A 14,262-nucleotide genomic window follows, 5' to 3' on the forward strand; every position below is an offset into this window, starting at 1 on the left:
GAGAAGGAAGGAGTGATGGAGGAGTGGTGGTGGTTGGATGTTTAATGTAGCTTCTCTATGAGGACTTAGAGCATCTTGTGTCAGAGTGCTCTGAATGCCAATGGGTTAGTGGAGCGATCGGTGGTTTCCATTGACCAGGACTGGCTATGGTTCCATTAACACTTCAATGGGGGTTTCCTGAACTCTTCAGCCTGGGCTCAGAAGATGTGGTCCACACGTCTGTGCTTCTTTTTTGCTTCAACTCAACTTTGGAGAAAAACAAGTTGCTTCTAGGGAGGAAAACGCGTAAACTCTTTGGCCGCTCCTCTTCCCACCGAGTTACCTTCCACAATAGGACGAGGCAAGAGAGCATAAGGGACCAGTTTCACGCTTGGGAGTCCAACACACTGCACTTTAGTAGAAGGGCACCCATATTCTTTTCACACCTGGAACTGCTTCAAACAGCCTGAAATGAGCCTCTTCCATGGGACTCTCTGTACTGAGAACATCTCGAGAGCAGGCTTCATCATATTGGTGGAGCTTCTCACTGCTGTTTTCACCATGGTGGTTATTACTCCAATGATTATTTTCATGATGATGAATGATTAGCATATTTTGATTCATCATCCCCTTATATTTTGATTCATCATCCCCCTCGTGACTGTGAGACACGACTTATATTGTTTTTGTGCTCCAGCATCAGGCTCTAAAATAAAAAATAAATGCAATGCAACTTGGCATGTGTTGTGAGCCCACGTGGACTCATCGGGACGAACACACATTGAGTTTGATGGAGGAGATTAGTTACCCAAAATGTCTCCAGCATTCTGATTCAATACCAGCACCAGGATAAACACAGACTCTCACCCAGGAAGAGCAGTGCACTCTGGAGAAACGCTGGGTCAAAATGTGAGGAGGTGTGGGGGCCCACACACACACCATCAGCTGGCACAAGATGCAGGCTCTTCCATGTCGTACATGTGGATTCAAGGGGTCAGCGAGACCTTTCATCAGTGCCCTTTTGTTTCTCAGCCCTGCGGGACTCCTGGAGCGAGCAGAGGCTCCTGGCGCTGATTTGACTTCCAGAGCAGCGCCGGGTCCTCGAGACTTTAACACATTTGTGTTGTCCGCCATCAGCGTGAACTAGTGCAATATGATGGGCGCTTGATGATCAAGCAACACCGAATTTTTTTCTTCACAATGTTTCGACACTTTTATACCATCTTCCTCGTATTTACAGAGCATATAGATGCATTCTGAAAATATTGTATTACAAATCTGTATTAGTAATTCAAGGAATTTATTCACTAGAGATTTGTTAGCGCAAAACTCCATATTTGGAGTTCTTTGTGACAGGTAGATAATAGTACCTATATAGAATGAATGATAGCCTATGAGTATAAACTGTGCTTCAGGATATTTGTTATTACTCTCCGCCTTGTAGCGTTGGGTAATTGAACCTCATGTCTCTGTAACATTGTGTTTTTGATAACCTTGTCAGTAACTCGATATATGTACTACCAGCTAAATTCCCTTTCCAAAAAAAGTCCCATGTTCTACCCTCAGCCCCGATCATATCTCGAGTTACTTCTCCTGAATACCCATTTGTATCTTCTTGTTAGTATTCTGTTTTACCTCCTGTCAATGCACAGTTTTCACAGCACAAAATGAATGTGACCTATTTCTAATAAAAACAAAACTATATTACATGAAGAATCAGATCCTTTATTATTGGCATGCAGACACATTATAAGGGTGAAATACAAGTTGCAGATATTTAAAGGACGAAAAACAGATCAGGACCTAAAAATGAAAGTTAAAAAGTAAAATCGCTATCATACAAGCTGAAATTATTAGATGGGCGATTTCTTTCTTTTTTTCGTTCCACCTCACAAATAAACACATTATAATGGTGAAATACAACTCTAAATTGTATACGGCGATATGCAGGAAATGAGACATTACATATAGAAATGGATTTTGAACCCATGCGGTTTTAAAAGCCTCTGGCAACCATTTGACGGTCTAAATATAGTCGTGATGTGCAGGTACAACAACAGCAATCTCTTAAGATGATAAAAGTGCAATTCTCCTCTGATCTATTTTCAAGCTTTGCAGAGAGGCAAATCATTAAAGAGGGAACAGACTGCGAAGTTGAGTAATGAGAAAACAAATAAATTTGACAGGGGCCAGAATCTGATTGTGACCTCTTTAAAAATAGGACATGTTGTCGACAGTTTAAATTTAGTTCTGCCAGCTTTGTCTGCAGTACTGCGACTCTGCTTTCTCTCTCCTCCATATAATCAGCTCTTGTTCTCCATTTTAATTGAACCAGCTGTAATTCTGCTGCAAGGCATACGCAAAATGAGATTTACATTCTCCATTTGTTAAGCGCTGCTCATTTGTGAAGTCAACTGCAGAGCAGAGCGGCTTGTGTGCAAATGATGCTTTATGATGCCATTGATCCCTGCATTTCACCGCATATATATATTATATTATATTAGTCACTGTGGCCCTTCATTATTCGTATTTTTTTATACCAATCAGTGAGCAAGAAGACAGACTAAAAATGGAAAATTTGGTACTGAGACAGACAGAATAGATAACATGCAAAAAAGGGGGAAAGTGCAAACATGTTCCTGTGTGCACATATGAAAATTATAGTATTTAAATGTTAAAGTGCATTTAAAACAATCTTTATTCAGCTATGTTTTAGTTTTTTTAAGCTTGAATATGCAGCCTGGCTCCATCATGACATACAACATCCCCTTAAGGTACAATTGGTTGCAACTGCTAATTATACTAACATTAACACACATATACAGTTTGTATGAAGCCACAAAGACACCTAGACTATTGCCTGTTTAATATCTTCAAGGATCCTCTCTCTCCTCAACAGCCATGATTAAATCCAATCCAAATCACAATAATTAGTCTCTCTCTCTCTCTCTCTGTGTGTGTGTGTGTGTGTGTGTGTGTGTGTGTGTGTGTGTGTGTGTGTGTGTGTGTGTGTGTGTGTGTGTGTGTGTGTGTGCGCCTGAAAAACAGAGTCCCAATGCTAATAACATCCTAAAGCTGTTGATGACTAACCAACCCCCATCCTCCGACACACACACACACACACACACACACAACTCTCACTTCTCATCTCAACCCCCTACCGCTCACGACGTGAAATCCAGTATCAATTAGCACCTTGCTGGCAGTAACAGCGAGGTCCTGGCTGTCTCTTAATTGAAGGCTGTTGCTATAGAAACAGCAGATGTTAATCCTAATCCTAATAAAAGCATTACAAACCACAATTCCAGCAATAGCACTATTTTTGTTTTTTTGAAAAAATTTTCTTTTAAAAATTTAAAAAAGGGAAAAGAAAAAACCCCTTTAACCCAGGAATTTTTCCCTTGGGGGTCGGGTTTTTCCCGAGGGGGCCTTCCAAAAAGGGGCCCGGGGGCCACCCCGGGGGCCCGCCCCCAAAACCCCCCCAAAAAAGGGGTTTTCCCCCAGAGGGGGGGGGGTTTGGACCCTTAGCAATTTGGGGGAAAAACCCTAATTGGGCGGGGGAAAAGAAACCCAATTTGTTCAAAAAAAACCCCCCCGGGGGGAAAAAAAAGGGGGTTTTCGGCCCTCTGGAAGTTTTTTTTCCCCTTTTGGGTTCAGTCCCTTTTTTTTTAAAAGGGGACTTTTTTAAGGGGAAAGGACTCAAAAAGGAAAAGGAAGTGGCCCAAAACCCCAAAAGAAAAAAATAAAAAAAAAAAAGGGGAAAAGGCAAATTATTTAAAACTTTAATTAAAAAAAATTTGTTTTTTTGAAAAGGCCGGGGCCCCGTTTTTCCCGGTTCCCGAAATTTGGGCCCTGGGGCAAGAACCCTTAAGGGAAACTTAAAGGGTTTTTTAAAAAAAAACCCCAAAAAAAATTTTTTAGTTTTTAACCCCTTTCCAAAATTTTTTAAAAAAAATTTTAAAAACCCTTCGGAAAGGCTTTTTGGGGTTTGGGGGGTTTTGCCCGGGGGCCCTTTTTTTACCCCCCTAAAGGGGAAAAGGCTTCTTGTGTAAATAAAGTTTTGGAGAGTTCAAAAAGAATTGTAGGGGGTAAAGAAGACCTTTTTAATTTAAAATTTTCCTTTTCGGGTTTTATTTGGGGTTTTTTTTTTTTTTTAACCATTTTTTTGGGGTAGGGGGGGGGAAATTTTTGGGGTTTGGTTTTGAAAAGGGAAATAAGGGCCTAAATTTCGTATTAAATTTTTTTTTGTTTTTTTTAAAAAACCCAAAAGGCGAAACTAAAATTTTAAAATTTTTATTTGAAATTTTTAAAAAAATTAAAACCGTGAAAAAGTTTTCTTTTCGGGGCAAATTTAAAAGGGTTTGGGTTTTTGGAGAAATTTTAACCCCTTAAATTTGGGGGAAGGGGTGGGTTCGTTTTCCGCCCAAAAAAGGGGGAAATTAGCAAAAAGGGGGAAAACCCCTTTCAATTTTCCCAAAAAGGGGGTTTTTTATCCCCCTTGGTATTTTGTTTAAATATTTCCCCCCCCCCAAGCTTTCCCAAAAAGGGGGGGCCCTTAAATTTGTTTTTTTAAATGGGGGAAATCCACAGAGAAAAAAAAGGGGGGAAAGCGGGGAAAAATTGGGAACCCCGGAGGGGGAAAGGGGGAAAGGGGGTCCGGGTTTGGCAAAAATGCCCTTTTGGGAAAAAGGGGTTTTTTTGGGGAATGGGTGTGGGGGGAAGGGATTTTAGAACCCCCCCCAAAAACCCCGAAAGGGGGGGGCCCACACTTTCCACAAAAGGGGGGGAAAAGGGGGGAACCCAATTTTTGGGGGAAATGGACCCCCCAAATTTTGGTGAAAAAACCCGGGGGGAAAAAAAAAAAACCCAAATTTTTAACCCCATTAAAAAATTTAAAGGGCCCCATTCCCCAAATTTTTCCACCTTTTAAAAAATTTTTCCTAAAAAACTCCCTGAACAGGGGCCTCCTTTTAGAACCCAAAACCCCCCGGGGTTTTTTAAAAAAGCCCTTTGGGAAACCCAAGGAAAAAAGGGTGGGTTTGGGGCCCAGGGGCCCCTTTTTCCCCCGGGGCCCTTTTTTTCCCCTGGGAGAAAAAAACCCAATGGGGTCCCGAAGGGAAAACCCCAAAAGGGGGTATTCCCGTTTGCCCCCCTTTTGTGATTTTTTTTTAAACTGGAAAAACTCCAAATTTTTTTTCCCAAAAAACCCCGGCAAAGTAAAAAAAAAATTTTGGGGAAAATTAAATTTTTTTGGTTTTAAAAAAATATTTAAAAACTCAAATTTTCTGGGGTCTTTTAGAAATTTTTTTCCAAAACTTGGGGTTTTGGGAACACAAAAACCTTTTAACTCTTTTTTCCTACCCTTTTGAAAAGTTTAAAAAAAAAAAATTTCCCTTTTTGGGACAAAATTTAAGAAATTTTCTTTTGCTTAAATTTTTAAGGTTTTTTTGGCTTTTAAATTTGGCCCCCCTATTTTGAAAAAAAACGGGGTTTTTTTTTTAAAAGGGTTTGTTTTGGGTTTTTTTTTAAACTAATTTTCCCAGTTTTTTTTTTGGGGGCGGGTTTCATGCCATTTTTTTTAAATTTAAATTTGTTTTAATAAAAATTTTAAGGGGTCAAAATTTTAAAAACTAAATTTTTATAAAACTAATTTCCCGGGGAAATTTTTTTTTCCCCCCCGGCGGCCTTGAAAGGGGGTTTGGGCAAAAACCCCCAAATTTAAATTTGAGGTGCCAGGAACCCTTTTTTTTTAAAATTAACCAAAAATTTTGTTTTTAGGAAACGGTTTTCCTTTCCAAAGTTTTTTCAAACGGGGCCTATAGGCCCCCCCTTTTTTAAGGGGCGGGGTTTCCCCTTTTTTAAGCCAAAAATAAGGGGCAAATTGGGAAAAAAGGTTTTTGGGTTAAGCTGAAGGTTTAACTGTTTTTTTCCTTTTTGTAAATGGGAATTAAAAAAAAAGGGGTTCCACTTTAACCCTTTCAAAAAATTTTTTGGGTTTAATTTTTTGGGTTTTGGGAAAAAGAACCAAACTTTTTGAAAAATCGGAAATGAAAACCCTTTTTTTGTTTTGGTTGGGGTTTTTCCCCAAAACATGCCCTTTATTTTTTTAAAAAGGTTTAAAAAACTTTTTTTTTTTGGGAAAGAAATTTTGGTTAAAACCCGAAAAAAGGGGCCCCTTCCCCCCCCCCTTTGGGGTTTGAAAGGTTTGGGGTGGGCCCTTTTTTAAGGGAAACCGGGGGAAAATCCCGGGGTTTTTTTGGACCCTTCCGTCCTTTTTTTATTTTAAAGGGAAAAATTTTTTTTTTTTTAAAGGAAATTTTAAATAAAATTGGGGGGGGTTTTTTTAATTAAAAAAGGGGGCTTTTAAGGGGTTCCCAAAAATTTCCCCTTTTTTTAGAGGAAAAACCCTCCATTTCTAAAATTTTTTTTCCCAAAGTTTTGGAAAATTTTTAAATTTTGAGGGAAATTTTTCTTTTTTTTTAAACCAGAAAGTTTTTTTTTAAAAAGGCCTTTTAAACCCCAAAAAGGTTCCCTTTTTGGGGAAAAAAAGGGGGCCCTTTTTGGGGAAATTTGTTTTTAAAGGGGGGCATTTTTTTTTTTAAATAAATAATTTGACCCGTTTTTCCCATTTTTCCCTTCCCCCCAAAATTTTTTTTTTAAAAAAAATTTTAAAAAAAGCGGTAATTTTTTATTAGAAAATAAAAACCCCCTTTTTTTTGGGTTGTCTAAAAAAAATTTGTAACCCCCCTTTCCCCCAAGGGCAAAACCTTTCGGGGTTTTTTGGACCCTTTAATTGCAGGGAAAAGCTTTTCCCCAATTAAAAAATTTTCCCATAAAGGGGGCCGGGCCCCCCCCCCTTTTTTTGGGTTAAAAAAACATTAAGTTTTTTTTTTTAAAGTTCCCTTTTTTGGCTTTTAAGGGTTTCCCTTTACCCAAAATGTTTTTTATTTAATGTTAAAATTTCCCCCCCGGGGAGACCCTTGAATTTTTTAAAATTTTTCATTTTTACAGAAATAAAGAAGTTTGTTTTTTGTTTTCCCCTTTTCCCGGTTCCCGGGCCCCTTTGGTTTACCCCGGAAGGGGGAAAAAAAGGGCCCCTGTTCCCACCCCCCCCAACCCCCGGGGTAAGGTCCCAAACAACCGGTTTACAAATTTTTTTTTTGTTTGGGGCTGGAAAGGGGGTTTTTAAAGCCTTTTTTTTTTGGGTTTCCAAAAAATTTCCCCCCTTTTTGGGGGGGGGAAAAATTTGGGTTAAAAAATGGGCCCTTGGGCCCCTTTTAATTTTGGGTTTTTCCCTTTAACCCGGGGGAAAAAAAAGATTTTGGGCCTTTTTTTATCATGAATCCCGAAGGGGGGGCCCCAAAAAGGGGGTTTTCCCCCTTTGTTTTAAATTTCCCGGGGGCCCCTTTGGGGGAATAGGGAAAGCCCTTGTTCCCCAAAGGGTCCGTCTTTGAAAATTCCCAAACCTTTTGGTCCCCCCAGGCTCCAAATGGCCAACCCAAGGGGTTTTCCCATTTTTTTGGGTGTTGGGGGAAAAAAAATTTTTTTCTTTTTTAAAAAATTTGGGATCAACCCTTCCCCAAAGGGGGGGCCCGCCTTTGGGTTTTTTTCGCCCCGTCCCAAATTTTAAAAGGGGAAAATCAACCCCTGCCAAAAATCCTTTACGGAGGTTTTTAAAAGCCAAAACCACCCCGGGGGCCCCCCGGGCCCCTTTTTTAAAGCCTTGTTTTTGTTCCAAAGAAAGACGGGGGCCTTTAAAAAAGGTGGGTTTTCCCCCCTTTCCCCAATCAACCCTTTGAGGCGGCCCCCCAAATTGGGAAAAAAGGGGTTTTTAAGGGCCCCGGTTAAAAAAAATTTTGTTTAAAAAGTTTTTAAATTTTTGGGGAGGGGCTGTTGCCCAACCCTTTTTGGGTTTTTTACCCCAGTTGTCCGGGCCCCTTCGGGGTAAAAAGGTTCCCGGGGGGAAAATTTCAAACCCCCAAAATTTTTAAAGGGGGGAAATCTTTTAAGGTAAAAACCCAAAAAATTTGGTTCCCCCCCAAAAACTTTTTTGGTTTTAAAGGGCCCGGTTTCTGGGAAACTTGGAAAACCCTTTTTTTAACCCCAAAAAGGCAAAAGGGGGAAAAAGGGTAAAAAAAAAACCCCTTTGGGCCCGGACAAAAGGGGTTTTGGGGCCCTTTTTTGGGGAAATCCAAAGGGGGGCCCCGGCTTTTTTCTAAAAATAGGGTTTGCCAAAATTTTAAATTTTTTAACGGTTTTTTAATTAATATCGCGCTTTTTTCCCAATTTGGGGTTTTGTAATGAACAAAAATGGGGTAATCCTTTCAAGGCAAAAACATTGGTTCAAGTTATAAAAGCCTGGTTGTCGTTCATTGTCACTAAAAGTTCTGACGGGGTTTCAAAGACCATGAGGGTCAAACTCTAAAATCGTTAACAAAGGTACCAAATTGATCAAGGAATTGAAAATTTCCCTTTTTCTTTAAATTTTACTTTAAATGGCAAAAAGGAACCGAAAAATTGGTCCAACCAATAAATAATGTTAGCATTTCAGGTTACCCGAACCCCCAAATAATACAAAGCTTTAAAGTATTGGTTTTAATATACTTAAGTTAATTACCCACGTATTTAGGTTTTCGTAAGAAAATTATTTTTTGGTACATGCAAAGGGAAAAAACTAGCCCTATCGTATTTTAAATTTAACGATACATTCTCGTTAAGGGGCCCTCCATTGGAGGCCCCCGGCTCAACAACCGTGAACCAAGCTGAAGTTTTGGATGCTGCTTCAGGGAAAAGGTTGTTTAAATTTTTCGCGGTTACTTTGGGGGACAGTAAAAATGGAACTTTCTTTCTTTGCAGCCGTTGAATCTGATTATTTTGTAATCAAACGCCTTGTTGTTTCAGGCCCGGCCTTCCAATAGACAAGTGGGAAAAATGAAATCAGCAGAAACCCGCAATTGAAATGCCAGGAACCGGTCAATAACTAAGTTTGTCCCAAATTTGGAGTCAGGATAACGTCTTTCTAAAATCTTAAGGTATGTGACCCTTTTATGTGTTATCAGTTGTCGAAAGTTTTGGTTTTGGGCCTAAGACTTAAACTTGAAATGTGAATGGTTGTATATTAAGTTCAAGCGTACCGTTCATATGAAACCGGGGGCCAAACAAAGGTAATTGCTCGTTTGGGGAACCCCAAAGGGAATTCCCAGGTGTTATTAAGGTAAAGCTAAACTTATGATCATTTGGGAATAAATGAACCCTGAAGTTTTTTTTCCGTGTGTTAAAACTTTGTTCTTTGTTGGTTTCTTGGACATGTAACCTTTGGTCCATGCCGCCCATTCTCGTGCCCCCTTTGGACTTTTTTTGGCCTGACTATTAAAAGTTTTTGTTTTCCTGTTGAAAATTGGGTTATTGGGTTTTTTTAAACCGAATCGCATGAAATATGGCGGGATAATTGGTTATTATCCGGGGACCATTTGATTAGATTTTGGGATCGATCGGATCAAAGGTCAAGGTCAAGGTCATGAAAAGGTCAACATCTTCTTGAATCGCATGAAATTTGGTGGGATGATTGATTATTTTACGGGGACCATTTGATTCGATTTTGGGATCAATCGGGTCAAAGGTCAAGGCCATGGAAAGGTCAAAATCTTCTTTTTACCATAGCATGGTCAATTTTTATCCAATTGGCATGCAACTAATGCCAAAATGTTCATAATTCAATGCCCACTCTTGTGATATGCGAAGGTATGCGCTCTACCGAGTGCCCATTCTAGTTCATATTGAGTCCATCCTATTTCTCTGCGCCTGTGCCTCACCCGACAAGACACTGACAGAAGAAAGGTATTAACATTTTTATAAATAGTAATAAAAAGTAATCAAAAATGTATAAAAAATAATAAATAGTAAAAAAGTAATAAAGTAATACAAATTACAAAAGTAATAAAACGTGAAGTAATAAAAACTAAAAAAGTAATAAAAAGAAGGGGGGGAAAGTAATAAAGTAGCGAGGTTCATTCTAAACTAATAGGAAAACCAAATACAAAGTAATTTAGTTGGTATGAGTCTGCATTAATCTTGCTGCATCTGGTCAGGTCACAGTCAGGAGAAAATGCGGAAAGATGCGCGAGATCTGGCACATGTGCAAAGGGTAGTGCCCAATTAAACACATTTATATTATTATTTTGCGTTGATATACACACCATCTAACCTAAATATATCTAAATGAAAGTATTCCTACATTTTGTGTTAAACCCACTAAATATAAATATCTATATTTTTGTAATTGATTTAATTAAATATATTAAACCATATTTAAATGTGTCACCTCTAAGAAGGGCTTGAATCGTTTTTTTGAATGTATGCTTCCCCTTTGAATAAAGCCTTCCGCTCATCATGGTAATTGAACTTAAACAGCTTTGACAGGATGCAACATGTCATCACTCCAGCCTCCCCCTCTGCATTTGCTCGTTGAGCATCAGCTCTACAGTATTCAGACAATGAAAGGGGAGTGTCAGGCACTAACGACTGGCTCATACGACACTGTGCTGGCCTGTGCATTGTCGGGCAGGGAGGACTCTTTATCAGTGCCATTATAACTCATCTGTACTAAACACCAATCACCTCCCTTTACTGTGCAAAGCTTCCCTTTGTGCTGCTGAGTGTGTCTCATCCAGCAGTTCACAGATGAGCACCGGGTCTCATCCTTTCAAGTTATAAGCCCACAACACTATGACGTCAGAGGTCTTCAGACAGTGCTTACAACATATTAGCATGGCATTAATTATATTGGTTTGTGCAACTTTTCAGAAGTGATCAAAATGACGGAAAACAAAAGAGGGGAAATCTGTGTATGTCGTATTGTTTAACCCTTGTGTTGCCTTTGGGTCATTTTGACCCGATTCAATGTTTCACCCTCCTGTTACCTTTATATTTACTAACATATTTTACCCTTTGGGTTCAATTTGACGCCAGCAATTAAAACCTCCAGAAAATTATTAGAATTAATATTGTTTTCCAAGTTTAAGTGTGAGGCACTTTATGTTTGTTTGTTGACTACCTTAAGAACACCGACATTAAACATTGAATGGGGTCAAATTAATCCGAAGGCGGGGGGAGGGTGTAATATTGATTCGGGTCAAAATGACCCGAAGGCAACACAAGGGTTAAGGCTTATAAGTCAAGTTAATTATGATGAGCTTGTTTTCCTACTGACACACTTATCTGGCTTGGACTTGAGACCTGGTTTGAGGATCTGTGTATGCTGCAAAGTTTTTAAACAGGAATCATTGGTTGCAAAGATGGCTGGTTGAACAGTTCTCAAGTTGTACCTATAGTGCTCCTTTATTTTAATAAAACTGCTGTGGGAGACACAATATAGGACTAAAATACTAATAATTCCCACCATGGAATATGAAACATTCATACCGTGTTAGATAGCAACAACAAAAAATAAAGTTTCCTGGAAAGATATATTTCCTTTATTGCTAATCACAGGGGAAATGGCAATGCTGAATAACCCATATACTTCAAATAAAAAATTATAACGAATTGTTTGTGATATCCAGTGAGCATTTCATTCAGAGCAGAGCATGTCAGTTAATGTATACACTGGATTTGTATTCTTTGGCCAAGCAAATTTAAAATAATAAATGTTCCAACAATAACTGAGTTACTTGGGTATGAATGTTTCATTTCAAATACAAAAATACGTAATTGTATCCAACCTGTAGCCTATGCGCGCGTGGTCTAACAGTTTGCAGCTGTTGACGCGGTTGAAGTGTAACCTTACATTTAACCCGTAGCTACAAAGGCCACTGCACATAACTCCTGCAGTTCTCCGCCCTCGCCGCCCGGCGGCAGCAACGCACCCGCAGAAGGAGCCGGTTCTCCTGCAATACATTCATGAGACATTTATTTAACATTTCCGCATTTCGAGTTGGTGCAGAAGAAACACTGAAGTGGCCTCTGCCCCGTTGCAGCTGCCCCTAACAACACGGCATCATGTCGCGGCTTCTCCTCAGAGCAGACGTACGGAGATCCGTCGCCTCTCAGATTAGAATGGCGTCTGATCAGGTAACGCAACGTGACCGTTGACTTCTTGAACGTTAGCATTAGCTCGCTGCTGTCAGTAAAGTTGTTGCTATGGGACAGGGTTAGCCCGGCTAGCGAGCTAGTCGTTAGCTCGTGCGGTCAGGGGTCCACTTAGTGTGCGCGTGCACTTGATGACCTCTCTGAGTGTCGCGCGTCACAACTGTCGCGTGTTTTGCTTACACGGCCCCCATGTGGCGTCAGACATGTTGCGAATCATCCCTCGCTGAACGCAAGAAGTGTCCGTTACTAGTAACGTTGTGGTTTTTTAAAGTTACTCCAGTAGTTGAAGCATTAGTCTGGATCTTAATGAAATGACCTCTTGTGAAATGCTCGCCGTGTTCTGACGCAGCGAAGTGTCCGCGACCGTTGAGGAGCAGTTAGACTAACAATGACGTGGATCATTAAGACATTAAATGTGTTTCATCATGTCGTCCCGGAAGGCTTGTTTTCTGTTGCTGTTGCCGAGGTTGCGTAATAAAGAGTTAACTTAGGACAACGTTGTTGTGTTTTTGATGTATCGATTTATTTGCCTAAATAAGTTGAAATACATACACATTTGTTCTATTGTAAATAATACCATGTGTCCAGCTTGATTACTTTGTTTACTTGCGCCACGAAAAAATAGTCTGGACAACTTTCGTTTAAGTACCAACAACAAATGCATTGCTTATATTTTAGGTTTGCTCAATTAGCAAAAAAAGGATAAATGATTTTTTGTGTGTGCTAATTTGTTAAATAAGTATGCTTAATGGACTGCATGTATATGACATCGTTCCACCTTATTCGACAACGTGCTTCACCTCTTCGCCTCTTATTTACCTATTCAAAAGCACATCGTACACCTGCTGGCGGTGAATTGTGAGGCTTCATTCTGCTGCTTTTTTCTGCTTCTTCCAGCTTGGCGAGTTAGGCAAAGGCGCAGGCAAAGGTGGAGGCGGAGGAGGCGCTGTGAGGGCGGCAGGGGGTGCATTTGGAAAACGAGAAGTGGCAGAGGAGGAGCGGTACTTCAGGTGAGATGGGCGCACAGGCAGGCCAACCAGGTCCCAGACCCTTTCCCAAAACATTAGAAAAGGGTCCCCCATCGCCACTCATTGGCATGTTTCTTTAATGACACAGGCACTACACAGTGCACCAGCACCCACCCCACACACACACACACACAACCACCGTACTCTGTATGACAGCTAGACATATATAAAGAGGTTTTTATTGTTATACAACGACATTTCGTTTGATGGCCCACAGCCAGCTAGTAGCAGCAAACAACAGAGATAGACAAATACAAGATACAAATACACAAGGATAAATATGTACAGATACAAATTGACAAGAGGAATAAAACATTTAAAAAATGTTACCAAGTAAAAAAAGATAGATGTGTGCGTTTGTTTTCAAAGTGCACTTGTGTAAAATGTCATGTTTCTCAGTAATGTTGTTATATTTTAGCAGATATATATATATATACACACACACACGTGCCTTTTTAAGGTCGTCAGATAGCTATTGTCGTCATACATACGTCCTCATATGTTCACGGCTGTGGTTCAGCAAGTCGATTAGGTTGTTTACTATCTTCAAATCGTCCGTTCAGTTTCCTCCAGTCCCCATGTGGATGTGTCCTTGGGCCAGACACTGAACTCCCAATTGCTCCAAGCGTTGTTCTGCGCCATCGGTGTGTTGATGTTGATGAGATTAGTATCAGATGTGCAGGTGGCACCTCCTCGGCTTTGCGAATAAAGTGGTCACAAGATTTGAAAGTCACTCTATAAATGCAAGTCGATTTACCATTCAAACTACTGGCCTCCACGGAGCCCCGCCAGAGTCTAAAATTGGCACTAAGGAAAAGCATGAGATTATGAGTAACCTGATGAGCCCAATTTTGTCATCACTGTTTGCACCTGTAGGCAGAAGGAGAAGGAGCAGACGGAGGCGCTGAGGAAGCATCACATGGAGGAGATTGACCACCACAAAAAGGAGATTGAGCGCCTACAAAAGGAGATTGACCGTCACATTGGGAAAATCAGAAAGCTGAAGCATGATGACTAAAGCTGATGTGATTTCTTTTTCCGACCGTCTGATTGCCAATTTAATCGTTATGCAATAATGATGTATTCACTGCTTGTCAAGGCAGGTCCTGAGTGACACTGGCGTCATAAATACCAATAAAGCCCTTAATTTTTGACATTTCATGAACGC

At 40.1% G+C, this 14,262-nt stretch overlaps 1 protein-coding gene across 1 annotated transcript; it reads left to right on the forward strand.

The window, feature by feature from the left end:
• Positions 1-11,846: 11,846 nt before the first annotated feature.
• Positions 11,847-14,253, forward strand: atp5if1a (ATP synthase inhibitory factor subunit 1a). The gene is made up of 3 exons (XM_056438069.1): positions 11,847-12,048; positions 12,964-13,076; positions 13,971-14,253. The coding sequence occupies exons 1-3, from the start codon at positions 11,977-11,979 to the stop codon at positions 14,110-14,112; spliced, it is 327 nt and encodes a 108-aa protein (XP_056294044.1). The 5' UTR covers positions 11,847-11,976; the 3' UTR covers positions 14,113-14,253.
• The last annotated feature ends 9 nt before the right edge of the window (positions 14,254-14,262 follow it).

Source organism: Pseudoliparis swirei, chromosome 1, assembly GCF_029220125.1.
Source record: "Pseudoliparis swirei isolate HS2019 ecotype Mariana Trench chromosome 1, NWPU_hadal_v1, whole genome shotgun sequence".
Taxonomy (NCBI): domain Eukaryota; kingdom Metazoa; phylum Chordata; class Actinopteri; order Perciformes; family Liparidae; genus Pseudoliparis; species Pseudoliparis swirei.